Genomic DNA, 16018 nt, shown 5'->3' with positions numbered 1-16018 from the left:
ATCCCGTCTGCAATTCATTTTAGTTTAAGACTCCCACAAGAGGATCCTGTTCTGTATAGGTTGATAATGTCAGGGATTACTGGAAGGATCACTTTACACGCATCTCTTGGCCTTCACTGGCCATATCACGGGACTGGTTACCTGTGAATGAAATGGTTCTCCTCCAGGTACAGGCAGCCCTTTGCGATGTCACGAGCCACGTTGAGCAGGTCCAGCATAGTGAGAGAGGAAGGCTGGTTCTGCAAAGAGATAAACATTTATGGATTCACCATTCTACCCCATGATTGTCCTAAGTCTGCACACACTCTTGATTTAAAATATTGTGGAATTTGGCAGAGCATCCATGGCTTTACTCATTTTGAGCAATAAAACTATTAAAATGACCTGAACAGACAAGCAAGGCGACATGGAGAACAGGCTTAGGAGATGCAATCTCCGCTTTGTGGGTTTGCCAGAATGGGCTGAGGGCTCTGACCCACCAACCTTCCTGGAGACCCTGCTGATCACCACCTATGGAAAGGGAGGCGTTTTTGGCCACATTTGTGGTGGAGTGAGCCCACTGCCTAGCTCGGAGACCCCTACCAGACGGAGCGCCTTCATGCAGGTATATCGCCAAAAATTTCTAAACTACCAAGACCGCAACGCCATATTGCGGCTCACCCGGGAGAAAGGTAAAATCCCATCTGGCAATGTGCTCGTGGGGGTCTTCCCGGATTTCTCCGACGAGGTTAAGAAAAAAGATGTACAATTCACTGAAGTTAAAAGGTAGCTTCGGATTCCACCACTTGACCTACTCTATGCTCTACCCAGCCAGACTTTATGTGGTGGGAGAAGACAGAGTAAACTTCTTTAAAGATGACCTGAACAGAGCTCTGACCTCAACCCTACTGAACACCTTCAGGATGAATTGGAACACCGATGGTGAACCAGGTCTTCTCAGCTAAGATCAGTACCTGACCTCATAAATGGGCACAAATTCCCACAGACACCCTCCAAAATCTCCTGGCAACAAAGGAGAAAGGGGAACTCCATATAAATGGCCATAAGGGGTGGGATGGGATAAGTCAGAAATGGGACAGGTCAGGGATGGGACAACACCATATTAATGGCCAGGATGGGGGAGGGGGGCAACTTTATATTGTCCTGCACAGAGCCCTGACCTCAACCATACTAAATCCCATTACAAATGAATTATAATGACAACTGCAAGTTTGGTCTGTTTTTATTTATTTTTTTGCTTTTTTTTTGCCTCCCAACATGGGCTTGACATGCAAACCAGGTCTTCTGATCTAACACCAGAATCTGACCTCACAGAACGGGTACAAATTTCAACAGACACCCTCTGAAATCTTGTGGAAAGTCTTCCCAAAAGAGTAGAGGCTGATAAACCCACAAAGAGGGCAACTCAAAAATTAGTGGCCATGGGGGAATGTGTGATAGTCAGGTTTACACAATCTTGGCTATATACTGTGTGTCTAAGCCCTTGTACATACGGTCGCACATTCCGACAACCAAATCCGTCAGATTTCGTCTGACGGATTTTGTCCGATGGATTTTGTCCGAAACTGTTGCATACACACGGTCGGACAAAGTTGTCGGAAAATCCGATCGCTCAGAACGTGATGACGTTACTTCGTTAGGACGGGACTACGTTCAGGCTAGTAGCCAATAGCTTTGATGTAGGAATTTGATCTGAGCATGCGTGGCACTTTGTCCGATCGGAATTCTCTACACATGATCGGACAAGGTCCGATCGGATCATGTTGTCGGAAAGTTTTATAGCCAAGCTGGAAAACTTGGTCCGTCGGATATTCCGACGGAAACAGTCCGATGGAGCCCACACACACGGTCGGATTATCCGACAACACGGTCCGATCGGACATTTTCCATCGGAATGTCCGACCGTGTGTACAAGGGATAAGAAGAAACTATTTGATATCATGAAGCCAAAAAATTCTCCATGGCAATCCATGGTCACAGGCTGGTGACAATGATAGCTTAGCTCACTCAAGAGCTAAGATGTGACATGATGTCCTCTACCATGTAGTGATGGGAAATATATATATATGTTAACCCTTTGTCACAATATTGGATATGGTTTCATATATGTTTTTCATATTTTTATAATAAACTTTATATATTTTTATTTTAAAAAAATAGTGTAAAACGTATATGCTCTTTGCTACAGAAATTGGTAATTTTAGGTATTACAGGGATGGTTATTGTTACAGGGAGGGTTGGTATTGGGGTTACAGGGAAGGTTATTGTTGCGATAACAGGGAGGATTAGTGTTAGGGTTACAGGGAGGATTATTATTATGCCGCGTACACACGCCAGGACTTTCCAGCAGACTAGGTCTTCCAGATGGAATTTCGGCGGATTTCAGACGGACTTTCCGAACGAACGTACTTGGCCACACATGAACGGACTAAGTCCGTTCGAAAGTCCATTCATTTTGAACCTGATGACGTAAATGGGACTAAACAAGGAAGTTCAATAGCCAGTACCCAATAGCTTCCATCGCGTCGTATTTGGTCCGCCGAACCAGCACACAGACAAATGGTTTTCCCGATTTTAGTTTGTCGGAATTGAGTCCGTCAGATAGATTTGAAACATGTTCTATTTCTAGGCCCGTCAGATTTTTATTTTTTTTAAAACAATCGGACTAGCCCACATGAATGAATGAATGAATGACTTGTATAGCGCTACCTATACGAACTGAATCGCCTCAGGGCGCTTTTTTCTTGCCACCGGTGTCCATCTGCAGCTATTTATGCGGTCCTTACGATCGGATTGTCCGACGGACTAATCGCCTTTGCACCTAGTCTGCCAGAAAGTCCGGTCGTGTGTACGTGGGATTAGGGTTACAGGGAAGGTTAGTATTGGGGTTACAAGGAGGCTTAGTCTTGGGGTTACAGGATGGGTTAGAGTTAGGGTTATGCCCCGTACACACAATTTTGTTCGAAGGTTGTTGGTTCCAACTTGTCTTGCATACATACGGTCACACAAATGTTGGCCAACAATTACGAACGTGTAAACGCGTTACAGGGGCAATTTGTGTTGGGGCTACAGGGAGGGTTAAAATTAGGAGTTACAGAGGGGGTTAGGCAGTGGCGTACTAACTAGGGGGCGGGGGGTGCGGACCGCCCCAGGTGCCACACATTAGGGGGGTGTCAGGCAGCTCCCCTGTATGAAGCAGTGAGAGTGGGACAGGCTTGGTAGTGCAGTCGATGTGACATGCTGAGCAGGGAAACCTCAGGCAGACTGACCCATTGTCACAATGCTCTCACTCTCTGTTTAATTATAACAGACCAGTGACTGAGTACAATCCCCCCCTCCCTCCACAGAGATGGAAGAGTCTGCCTTAGCTCTGCCCCCTCTCTCCCCTGCGTGTCCCATCCATGCTCCGTGCAGCCCGCGTGCTGTGCTGCTCTGAAAGGAATATGGGGGAGGGGACATTTAAACAGTGTGAGGAAGAACATCCAAGTAAGTTATCAGCACTGTCCCTGTGTCCAGACTCTGCCCTCTCTCTCCCAAATCTCATTCACTCCCCCTCTTTCCTCTGTTGTCCTCCAGTATCTTTCCATCATGTCCCCATCATATTCCCATCATGTCCCCGTCATATTCCCATCATGTCCCCGTCATATTCCCATCATGTCCCCGTCATATTCCCATCATGCTCCCCATCATGTTCCTTTACCAGGGTATACACTACTGTGTTCACAGACATTGCATGTCATTCACACTGAATTACTGTGCAAATCACATGAAATGTCTGTGCGATGCAAATTCAGCCGTACAATCACATTTGCACCAAAATGGTGAGGGACCCTTTTTTTTGGTTGCACTGGAATTGGATTGGATGGGTGTTCACATCTATGCAATGCGATTCTTGCACCATTTCACAGTTCTCACTGCGATTTGCAAACCGATCTGGGGATGTCATTAATTTTACATTGACACCCGTAGCAGCTTGCAAAGGGCAGTGTGAACAGCCAACAAGCAACATGCAATGCAGGAATCCGCACTGGAATCTCACCGATTCCTACATCGCATCGCATCGCATATATGTGAACCAGGACTCAGGTGGGTTCACACTGATGCGCTGTGGTTCAGTTGCCTCAATTTTCACTACAGTCCCACAGACTTCTATTAGGTTACACATTTTTGCACCATTTTCTGAAAGCGCACCGAATGTCCTCTATACTGAATCTTTCAGAAAACACAGTAAAATTACACAAGCTAATAGACATCTGTGGGACTGCAGCTAAAAATGAGGATTATATGCAGAAAAACTGCATATACCCCAACACTGCGACAAACTCCAAGACACCAGTGTGAACCCAAAGGCTTCAGGGTGCTGTGTAATGTAAAGGGGTCCTGAAGTGCAGGGGGTTGTGTAATGTAAAGGGGTCCTGAAGTGTAGGGGGTTGTGTAATGTAAAGGGGTCCTGAGGTGCAGGGGGTTGTGTAATGTAAAGGGGTCTAGAGGTGCAGGGTGCTGTGTAATGTAAAGGGGTCCAGGAGGTGCAGAGGGTTTTGTAATGTAAAGGTGTCCTGAGGTGCACAGTGCTGTGTAATGTAAAGGGGTCTAGAGGTGCAGGGGGCTGTGTAATGTAAAGGGGTCTAGAGGTGCAGGGTGCTGTGTAATGTAAAGGGGTCTAGAGGTGCAGGGTGCTGTGTAATGTAAAGGGGCCCTGAGGTTCAGGGGGTTGTGTAATGTAAATGGGTCCAGAGGTGCAGGGTGATGTGTAATTGAAAGGGGTCCAAAGGTGCAGAGGGTTTTGTAATGTAAAGGTGTCCTGAGGTGCACAGTGCTGTGTAATGTAAAGGGGTCCAGAGGTGCAGGGGGCTGTGTAATGTAAAGGGGTCCACAGGTGCAGGGGGTTGTGTAATGCAAAGGGGTCCAGAGGTGCAGAGGGTTTTTTAATGTAAAGGTGTCCTGAGGTGCAGGGTGTTGTGTAATGTAAAGGGGTCTAGAGGTGCAGGGTGTTGTGTAATTTAAAGGGGCCCTGAGGTTCAGGGGGTTGTGTAATGTAAAGGGGCCCTGAGGTTCAGGGGGTTGTGTAATGTAAATGGGTCCAGAGGTGCAGGGTGCTGTGTAATGTAAAGGGGTCCAAAGGTGCATAGGGTTTTGTAATGTAAAGGTGTCCTGAGGTGCACAGTGCTGTGTAATGTAAAGGGGTCCAGAGGTGCAGGGGGTGTGTAATGTAAAGGGGTCCACAGGTGCAGGGGGCTGTGTAATGTAAAGGGGTCCACAGGTGCAGGGGGTTGTGTAATGTAAAGGGGTCCAGAGGTGCAGGGGGTTGTGTAATGTAAAGGGGTCCAGAGGTGCAGAGGGTTTTGTAATGTAAAGGGGTCCAAAGGTGCAGAGGGTTTTGTAATGTAAAGGTGTCCTGAGGTGCAGGGTGCTATGTAATGTAAAGGGGCCCTGAGGTTCAGGGGGTTGTGTAATGTAAATGGGTCCAGAGGTGCAGGGTGCTGTGTAATTGAAAGGGGTCCAAAGGTGCAGAGGGTTTTGTAATGTAAAGGTGTCCTGAGGTGCAGGGTGCTATGTAATGTAAAGGGGCCCTGAGGTTCAGGGGGTTGTGTAATGTAAATGGGTCCAGAGGTGCAGGGTGATGTGTAATTGAAAGGGGTCCAAAGGTGCAGAGGGTTTTGTAATGTAAAGGTGTCCTGAGGTGCACAGTGCTGTGTAATGTAAAGGGGTCCAGAGGTGCAGGGGGCTGTGTAATGTAAAGGGGTCCACAGGTGCAGGGGGTTGTGTAATGCAAAGGGGTCCAGAGGGTTTTGTAATGTAAAGGTGTCCTGAGGTGCAGGGTGTTGTGTAATGTAAAGGGGTCTAGAGGTGCAGGGTGCTGTGCAATGTAAAGGGGCCCTGAGGTTCAGGGGGTTGTGTAATGTAAATGGGTCCAGAGGTGCAGGGTGCTGTGTAATGTAAAGGGGTCCAGGAGGTGCAGAGGGTTTTGTAATGTAAAGGTGTCCTGAGGTGCAGGGTGTTGTGTAATTTAAAGGGGTCTAGAGGTGCAGGGTGCTGTGTAATGTAAAGGGGCCCTGAGGTTCAGGGGGTTGTGTAATGTAAATGGGTCCAGAGGTGCAAGGTGCTGTGTAATGTAAAGGGGTCCAAAGGTGCATAGGGTTTTGTAATGTAAAGGTGTCCTGAGGTGCACAGTGCTATGTAATGTAAAGGGGTCCAGAGGTGCAGGGGGCTGTGTAATGTAAAGGGGTCCACAGGTGCAGGGGGCTGTGTAATGTAAAGGGGTCCACAGGTGCAGGGGGTTGTGTAATGTAAAGGGATCCACAGGTGCAGGGGGTTGTGTAATGTAAAGGGGTCCAGAGGTGCAGGGGGTTGTGTAATGTAAAGGGGTCCAGAGGTGCAGAGGGTTTTGTAATGTAAAGGTGTCCTGAGGTGCAGGGTGCTATGTAATGTAAAGGGGCCCTGAGGTTCAGGGGGTTGTGTAATGTAAATGGGTCCAGAGGTGCATAGGGTTTTGTAATGTAAAGGTGTCCTGAGGTGCACAGTGCTGTGTAATGTAAAGGGGTCCAGAGGTGCAGGGGGCTGTGTAATGTAAAGGGGTCCACAGGTGCAGGGGGTTGTGTAATGTAAAGGGGTCCAGAGGTGCAGGGGGTTGTGTAATGTAAAGGGGTCCAGAGGTGCAGAGGGTTTTGTAATGTAAAGGTGTCCTGAGGTGCAGGGTGCTATGTAATGTAAAGGGGCCCTGAGGTTCAGGGGGTTGTGTAATGTAAATGGGTCCAGAGGTGCATAGGGTTTTGTAATGTAAAGGTGTCCTGAGGTGCACAGTGCTGTGTAATGTAAAGGGGTCCAGAGGTGCAGGGGGCTGTGTAATGTAAAGGGGTCCACAGGTGCAGGGGGTTGTGTAATGCAAAGGGGTGCAGAGGTGCAGAGGGTTTTGTAATGTAAAGGTGTCCTGAGGTGCAGGGTGTTGTGTAATGTAAAGGGGTCTAGAGGTGCAGGGTGCTGTGCAATGTAAAGGGGCCCTGAGGTTCAGGGGGTTGTGTAATGTAAATGGGTCCAGAGGTGCAGGGTGATATGTAACGTAAAGGGGTCCAGAGGTGCAAACTGTTTTGTAATGTAAAGGTGTCCTGAGGTGCAGGGTGTTGTGTAATGTAAAGGGGTCTAGAGGTGCAAACTGTTTTGTAATGTAAAGGGGTCCAGAGGTGTGTAATGTAAAGGGATCCAGAGCTGCGGGGGGCTGTGCAATGTAAAGGAGTCCAGTTGTGGAGAGGGGGGTACAAAGTAGTGACAAAGAGATATTGGGGGATGCAGAGGTATGCAGGGGACACAGTGGGTGTTTTTACATTTTAAAGTGAGGGGGGGGGGGTGCCAGATATAGGAGTCGCCCCGGGTGCCGAATGCTCTAGGTACGCCCCTGGGGTTAGGTTACTGTTAGGAGGAGTAATGGCATTGCTCTCTATGTTGGGAACTCTGAGTACTAGCAGTGCTAATCATTCAATGCTATCATACCAGTAGTATCTGGGTGGGAAGGGGCCACATCCAAAATCTATGTTAACGGCAGAGTTATGTCATAAACCTATGGAGCCTTTAAAAGGCCAGTCCACCCTCATTGGATATTTTAGCCATAGGTAAAACATGCATAATTTGTATATGTCTTGGGCACCATGTCTCGTGGCAAGTATGTTCCTCTGAAGTTGCCAGTCCACCCGTAACCACCACTTAAAGTGAAAAATACAGCAAGACGTCTTCAGAAGATCAGCGGTGGGCGGAGATGTGAACCCAGGTGTAGAGATCTCAGGGCCAGCATTAGCAGTGGGTGAGGGGGGGGGGGTGCAATGCCACATCCTTGCCCTGGGCACTGGATGAACCTGTCCCAGTACTGAGGGATCTCAGTCCATAAACATGTGGACAGAAAGCTCTGCTTTGGATGAAACAATCCTAACCTGGTCATGTCACATACAGAGTTTGAAAAATTCTGTTCACCATATGGAAAGGGTTTTGGAAAAAACAAAACGAAGAAAAATAAATAAAGGGAACCTGATTATGCCGGCTGGCACAAATGTAATAAAATGGCGTAATGCGGTTCGCTGGAATTAGAGGCCATTTCCTTGTTCTCGCTTCTTGGGAGAACCGCTGCGTTAATGGGCCTGAAAGTCCCATAAAAATGGAGGCTGTTGTGCTAAGGGCTATTTATGAGAGTAATTGTCTCTGACAATGCCGGGCTGGCAGGCTGACACAGGATTAGGGAGAGAGAGAGAGACGCAACGCCGGCGGGGTTCCATCACAATGCTGGAACGGGGACCATTCTTCTTCAAGGCCGGACAGCTGCCAATTCCTGGAAATAAACATCTGCTGGTAGGTTCTTAGGTGCCAAGACCCAGAGGGTGAGCCGGAAATTATATGGCGACATGTTTCGGATAATGTCTCTGCGTCCCTGCACTCCATAAAGCCGCACAGACTGAAAGACGCTTTTATTCAATAGGTCGTCCGTCTTTAAATGCCTTTAATCTGTCGGCTCGCTTAGGATCTTCGGCAACTTTTATTACATTGCTTGTCCTATATTTCCTTCTGGGCCTCTGGCCTTGTCTTTATATCAAGGGCAGCGTGACGGCTTAGTGTTAACTCAGTGGCCTGTAGGGCGCTGGGATTCTGGCGCCTACTTCCAGCAGGTTACAATCTGCATGGAACCTGTAGGCTCTCTGCACCTTTTCCTGGGTTGACTCTGAATGGTTATTATTATTATTATACATGATTTATATAGCGCCAACAGTTTACACAGCGCTTTACAATGTAGAGGGGGGACAGCACAATCACAGTACAGTTCAATACAGAAGGGACAGGAGGGTCTGGCTCGTAGAGCTTACATTCTAAACGGAGGGGGTGGTATAAAAAGTTAATAGATGCAGGGAATGATTTGATGGGGGTGGCTCGGGGACAGTTGTTAGGTGGGTGTGGGATAGGCTTCCCTGAATAAATGAATTTACAGGGATCTCCTAAAGGTGGACAGGTTAGGGGCTGATCGTATATACTGGGGCAGGGAGTTCCAGAGGATGGGAGAGTCTCTGGAGAAGTCCTGGAGGCGAGCATGAGAGGGGATGATAAGGGAGCTAGAGAGCAGGAGATCCTGGGAGGAGCGGAGGGGACGATTTGGGCGATATCTGCAGATGAGGTTGGTGATGTAGATGGGGGCAATGTTGTAGATTCCCTTGTATGTTGTGGTTAGTATTTTGAATTTTACACGGTGGGGTAGGGGAAGCCAGTGAAGGGATTGGCAGAGAGGCGCGGCAGTCACAGATCGATTAGTGAGGTGTATTAGTCTAGCAGCAGCATTCATAATGGACTGAAGGGGGATAGCCTGCTTAAGGGTCGGCCATTAAGGAGAGAGTTGCAGTAGTCAAGGAAGGAAATAATCAGGGAGCGAATGAGTTTCTTTGTGGTGTCATTAGTCAGGAAGGGTCGAATTCTGGAGATGTTGCGGAGGTGAAGGTGGCAGGATTTAGCCAGTGGTTGGATACGGGGGCTGAAGGAGAGGTCAAAGTCAAGGATTACACCCAGGACCCTGGCATTTGTGAAGGGACCAATGGTTGTGCTGTTGATCTTAATGGAAAAGTCATGGGGGGGGGGGGGGGGGGGGACCGGGAAGGAGGAAATATAACAAGCTCAGTTTTAGAGAGCTGGAGTTTGAGGAAGTGGTGTGACATCCATACCAAGAGGTCATTCAGTAAGTTTGAGATCCGTGAGGAGATTGAGGGGGTGAGTTGAGAAGTGGAGAGATAGATCTGGGTGTCATCAACGTAGAGGTGGTATTGAGCGGCATGGGAGGTTATCAACTGGCCCAGGCAAGAGGTATAGAGTGAGAATAGGAGGGGCCCAAGGACAGAGCCTTGGGGTACCCCAACAGAGAGAGCGGAAGAGGAGCGGAGGAGATGGAGTTTTAAGCGACACTGAAAGTGCGCTGAGATAGATAGGAGGAGAACCAGGATAAAGCAGAATCACAGAGGCCAAGGGAGTGATTTTTGCTGAGGAGGAGCAGGTGGTCAACTGTGTCGAAGGCAGCAGAGAGGTCTTAGCCCTTGTACACACGGTTGGAGATTCCGACAACCAAATCCGTCGGAGTGATTCCGACGGATTAATTCCGGAAGAGGTCCGGAAGTGATGTTGCATACACACGGTCGGACTAAGTTGTCGGAAAATCCGATTGTACATAACGTGATGATGTTATTTTGTTACGACGGGACTACGTTCAGGCTAGTAGCCAATAGCTTTGGTCTAGGAATTTGATCTGAGCATGCGTGGCACTTTGTCCATCGGAGTAGGCTACACATGATCGGAGTATGTCCGATCGGAGCATTTTGTCGGAAAATTTTACCGGCAAGTTGGAAAACTTGGTCCGTCGGATACTCAGACGCAAACAGTCCGATGCAGACCACACACAGTCAGAATATCCGACAAAACGGTCCGATAGGAAACATTCCGGCGGAATCTCCGACCGTGTGTACAAGGGCTAAGAGTATGGAGTATGGAGTAGTGGGCATTGGTTTTAGTAGTTAGTAGGTCATTGGTGAGTTCTAGTAGGGCAGTTTCAGTGGAATGGCATAAAAGAACTGCGCTATTAAATACAATGCTAAAGCTGCAACTCAAAGTGATATACAACACAAACGAAACAATGAAACAAAGGGAGCTGCGCTATGGCAAGACAAAAAATTGTGATCTAAACACCAAAATGATGTAAAAAAAATTGTGATGTAAAAAACAAAAATGATTCAAACAAATAAATGCTACAAAGTAAATAGAACATATATGTATGTGCATCACATCAAAATACTCATAATGTGAGTAAACCCTCAAAGTCTATGTTGCTAAATGCTAAAAAATAAATGTGCATAAACACAATAAACAGAAAGTCTGTGACAGTTGAAATCAGCTTGATGATAAAGTTGCAATACCCTGTGAGAAATCTTCATGGGAAGAAGACAATGTGATCCCACCACCTTAAAGGATGCAGGCTTACCAGATATGATAGGCTTGTCACCCAATCTTGGGTAATCGGCATCTCCTGCTGCTGTAAACGACCACTTAAGAACAATTCACAGACCTAGCATTCTCCTGGCGTCCCAGCTTGAAAGATCCAGTGATCACAGTAGGGTAATATCAGCTGGGCGTGGCTATCCGGCGCCAAAGACGCTTGATCTCACAGCTCCTCAGTGAGGGAGAACGATGGAGCATTTACAGCCTGCCAGACACAGCGGACCCAGGCCATCTCTACCCCAGAGCCTCAGTACAAGCCAGCCTACGATGTCCTGCAAAAAGGATGGGGGATTACAAGCCCAAAAAGCTTACTACCTTCATGTTCCCGCCGGAGGCTCAGGTCAGTAAATTCCACGATGGCGGCGGACTCGCTGTGCCGCAGGAGGCATGTACAGATCTCCCAGATGAACCTCAGGGAGAAATGGGCACATCAGCGCTCCCACATCCCCCGCACAAGACACAGAGACAGATCCCCTCACTAACAGCCCAGCCAAGGCCCGGATGTGGATGGACACACCGCTCCCACAACCGCCCCAGGAGCTAGCTAGCTAGCACAGCCCAGGTCTTCAATCCGCTTCAATCTAATCAGGCCCTGCAAAGCTCCATGGCATCCTTCCGCACCTCAGGGCAGCCAGTCATCGACACTACACTGAAAGACATGCTCATGTCACTCCAATCATGTTTGATGACAGACCTCTCATCCCTGTTCCATAAAAACAAACACTGATATGAGTGCAATGGGTCAGAGGGTTATTACCATAGAAGAGGGCATGGCGGAATATACATCCACTGTAAATGATTTTATTGACACGTATGAAGAGGTGAAGGATGAACAGGATTGGGTTCGGGCCAAGCTGGCTGATTTAGAGGACCGTTCCAGACGTAATAACGTGAAACTGAGGGGGGTTCCTGAAGCTATACCACCGGCAAACCAGCAAAAGCTAAAGATCTTATACACACCATTCTTTGCCCAATAGACAGGATTCATACAATAGCGAAGCCCTCCCACCTCGCAGCAACAGTGCCAAGGGATGTACTCATGCGGTTACACTTCTTTCACATAAAAGAGAGATTGATGTATGAAGCAAGAAATAAATCGCTGCTGCCCCGCCCGTACTCTGGGGTCCAGATATTCCCAGACCTCTCCAAGTACACGCTTCAGCTCAGAAGGAACTTGAACCTTAAACACCAAAAGGCATCCACAACCACAAAATCCTGTACAAGTGGTGATATCCCGCAACCCTTCTAAAGAACGGCACCACTCACCACCTGCAGAAAGGAATGCATCTACTACATGAATGGGGCATCATCCTAGAACCCCCCACAAATACAGCCCTTCCTCTACCACAGTGCAAAACACCGCAACCTCGCGCTACTAAGGAACCAAAGGACACCAGTTATGGATTATTACCTGGTCAAGTCAGGCTGACCTCACCAATGAAAAATATCCCTCACTGTTCACTGTTGAATACTCAGTTCTTCTAAGTTACTGTTTCCCCCTAGAGTGGCCTAGCTGATTTCAGCTTGTTTTTCGGTTTGTGCACGCCGCATCTATTCCTGTACTGACCAATTTACACCTAACAGGAAAGTTTCCAGCAATATACCTGTTTTATTTTTTTTACAGCTATTCTGACTTGTTGTCTTTTTCCACAGTTCCAGTTCTAAGCTCACAGCACCGCAGATACTCCCAACCAGTGGGCTCGCCATCTCTGGTTAAGTAAACCTTCTCTGCCGCTCATCTACTACCACCTAACGGTAAGTGTTTACCACCCATTTCCCATTTCACACGCCACCGGAACCCAGCAATGCCAATTAACCACCTGAGGTCCAGGCCATAGCCAAATGATGGGTACAGCGCGGACCTCAATTTCCGGGAGGCCGTCTAGGACATCCCCCCTGTGCACGCTCCCTGGGGAGCGCGCTGTGATCACTGAGTCACTGAGACTCAGATGATCACCGATCCGAGTAAGAGGTCCCTTACCATGTGATCAGCTGTCAGCCAATGACAGCTGATCACATGATGTAAACAAAAGCTCGGTAATCGTTTTTTTTTTCTCCTCGCGCTGTCAGCGTGAGGAGAAAAAAAAAGCCGTTCACCAGCTTATGTTAAAGGGACATCCGTCCCGAAGATTACGGAACACAGGCACATCATCTGTGCCAATCAGTACCCCCTTACAGTGCCACCTGCCTGTGCCACATATGAATGCCCATAAGTGCCACCTATCAATGCCCACAAGTGCCACCTATCAATGCCAATAATTGCCACCTATCAATGCCCACAAGTGCCACCTATCAATGCTCACCAGTGGTACCAATCAGTGTCACCTATCAGTGTAAACAATCAGTGGCAATTATTGCCACCCATCAGTGCCCATCACTGCCACCCATCAGTGCCCATCATTGCCACCTATCGGTGCCCATCACTGCCGCCTCATCAGCGTACATCAATGAAGGAGAAAAATTACCTGTTTACTAAATTTTATGACAATAACTAGATCGGTCAAACACCTTTTCTCTGTCAACTACAAACCTCTCCTTGCCAAGCTACATACAGACACCCAATCCATAATTAAACAAGAATTATCGTGGCCCGGGACTAAGGATGAGCCGAACACCCCCACACCAGAACCTGCGAACAGACCTAAACTTTGTGTGAACTTTAGAACCCTATTAAAGTCTATGGGACTCGAACGTTCAAAATCTAAAGTGCTAATTTTAAAGGCTAATATGCAAGTTATTGTTCTAAAAAGTGTTTGGGGACCCGGGTCCTGCCCCGGGGGACATGGATCAATGTGAAAAAAAGTTTTAAAAACTGCAGTTTTTTCGGGAGCAGTGAATTTTAATAATGCTTAAAGTGAAACAATAAAAGTGTAATATTCCTTTAAATGTCGTACCTGGGGGGTGTCTATAGTATGCCTGTGAAGGGGCGCATGTTTCCCGTGTTTAGAACTGTCCCTGCACAAAATGTCATTTCTAATTGTCTAATTATTACTCTTAAGCCTCATACGCATTATCCGTTTTTCTGCTGAGTTTTTCCCTTCAGGTTTACCAAAACCATGTAGTGAAGGGCCTGCCTGATTGCATACAAATTGAAACTCCTAAGGTTTGACCTCATATTATATGATTTTGGTAAATCTAAAGGAAAAACTGATAGTGTGTATGGGGCTTTACACCTTAGTCTTCATGTGAACTTTAACCCTCTCTCCAAGGCCAACCGTTATATACTAACTCAAGCCCTCATGCTAACTTTAACTCTTGTACAGATTGACGCTCACCCTTAATATAACCAGTGGAATACAGGTTTAACCAGCTGGACTCTCCTTACTATCATCCTCAGGGCTCTAGCAATCGCCATCAGCTCAACCTGTATCCCACTGACTATACAGGGGGATATGGAATATCCGGGAAGAGAAGAGCCCTGATGAAGGATGGTGTGTGTGAGGCAGGGGGTGTTTAGAACCTCAAAATGTTCTGGATGTTTTATTCAGTTATTTGATGAATAATGAACCACTAGGGATCCGCGCTATAGCCGAATGATGGCTACAGCTCGGACCTCCTTTGTCTATTGACGTTGTCCCGTGCACGAGCGGCCTGCATGCCCCCGGAGGGGCGTGCGCGGCGCGCTCTGTGATCAGCGAGTCTAGGAGACTCGCCTGATCACGGATCGAAGCAAGGGGTCGATCCCGACCCCTTACCACGTGATCAGCTGTCAGCCAATGACAGCTGATCATGTGATCACAACAGAGCCGGGAATTGGCTATTTTTCTCCTTGTGCTGACAGCGCGAGGAGAAAAAAAAAAACTTCAGTCCCGATCACGGCCAAGCCATCAGTGCCCACCTGCCCCCTGCCAGTGCCCCCTGCCAGTGCAACATATATATATAGTAAATGTGCCACCCATTAGTACCACCCCTTAGTGCCCATAGTGCCACCCATTAGTGCCCATAGTGCCACCCATCAGTGCCCATAGTGCCACCTATCAGTGCCCACAGTGCCACCTATCAGTGCCCACAATCTGCCTCAACAACAGTGCTGCACCTCATATGCCACATATCCGTGCCCATCAGTGCCCAGCAGTGCCGCCCATCAGTGCCACCTATCAGAGCCACCTATCAGTGCCCATCAGTCCCATCTATCAGTGGTACCTATCCGTGCCCATCCGTGCCACCCATCCGTGCCATCTTATCTGTGCCCATCTTTGCCCATCAGTGCCGCCTTATCTGTGCCCATCAGTACCGCCTTATCTGTGCCTATCAGTACCGCCTTATCTGTGCCTATCGGTGCCAACTTAACCGTGCCTATCAGTGCCCACCAGTGCAGCCTATCAGTGCCCACCAGTGCCGCCTATCAGTGCCCACCAGTGCCGCCTCATCAGCGCATTTCAATGAAGGAGAAAAATGACCTGTTTGCAAAATTTTATAACAAACTATGAAACATGATTTTTTATTTTTATTTTATTTTGCATCTTTTTTTGTTTGTTTAGCAAAAAATAAAACTCCTGGCTGTAATTAAATACCACCAAAAGAAAGCTCTATTTGTGGGGAAAAAAAATGATAAAAATTTCATTTGGGTACAGTGTTGTATGACCGCGTAATTGTCATTCAAAGTGCATCAGCGCTGAAAGCTGAAAATTGGTCTGGGCAGGAGGGGGGTTTAAGTGCCCAGTAAGCAAGTGGTTAAAGCCAAATTAGACTCACTTTTGTGCTAGTGCTCTTTATTTAATTTTTTTCTGGATTTGGATTCTGGGTGCTCCAGTTAGGGTGATCCTGTCAGACAAGAGCCGTCTCACTTTGACCACTCAGCCTTAGGAACTGGTTTGACACTCAATATCACACCACTGAATATGGAGCTTCTCTCTGATACGTATTCTACATACATACAGTGGTGTGAAAAAGTGTTTGCCCCCTTCCTCATTTCCTGTTCCTTTGCATGTTTGTCACACTTAAGTGTTTCGGAACATCAAACCAATTTAAACAATAGTCAAGGACAACACAAGTAAACACAAAATGCAATTTG

The 16018-nt window shown here is 47.6% G+C and overlaps 1 protein-coding gene across 1 annotated transcript in view; it reads right to left on the bottom strand.

Moving 5' to 3' along the window:
• LOC143989331 (ALK tyrosine kinase receptor-like) overlaps positions 1-16018 on the bottom strand; it is a 318070-nt gene that overhangs the window by 47494 nt on the left and 254558 nt on the right. The window contains exon 19 of the mRNA XM_077489419.1: positions 142-239. Within this exon, the coding sequence (XP_077345545.1) occupies positions 142-239 (98 nt within the window). The remainder of the gene's footprint in view (positions 1-141; positions 240-16018) is intronic.

This window comes from Lithobates pipiens, unplaced genomic scaffold, assembly GCF_037356315.1.
Source record: "Lithobates pipiens isolate NorthernLeopardFrog02 unplaced genomic scaffold, aLitPip1_a1.2 Scaffold_18, whole genome shotgun sequence".
Classification (NCBI taxonomy): domain Eukaryota; kingdom Metazoa; phylum Chordata; class Amphibia; order Anura; family Ranidae; genus Lithobates; species Lithobates pipiens.
This window is presented reverse-complemented; position numbering and strand designations above follow the sequence as displayed.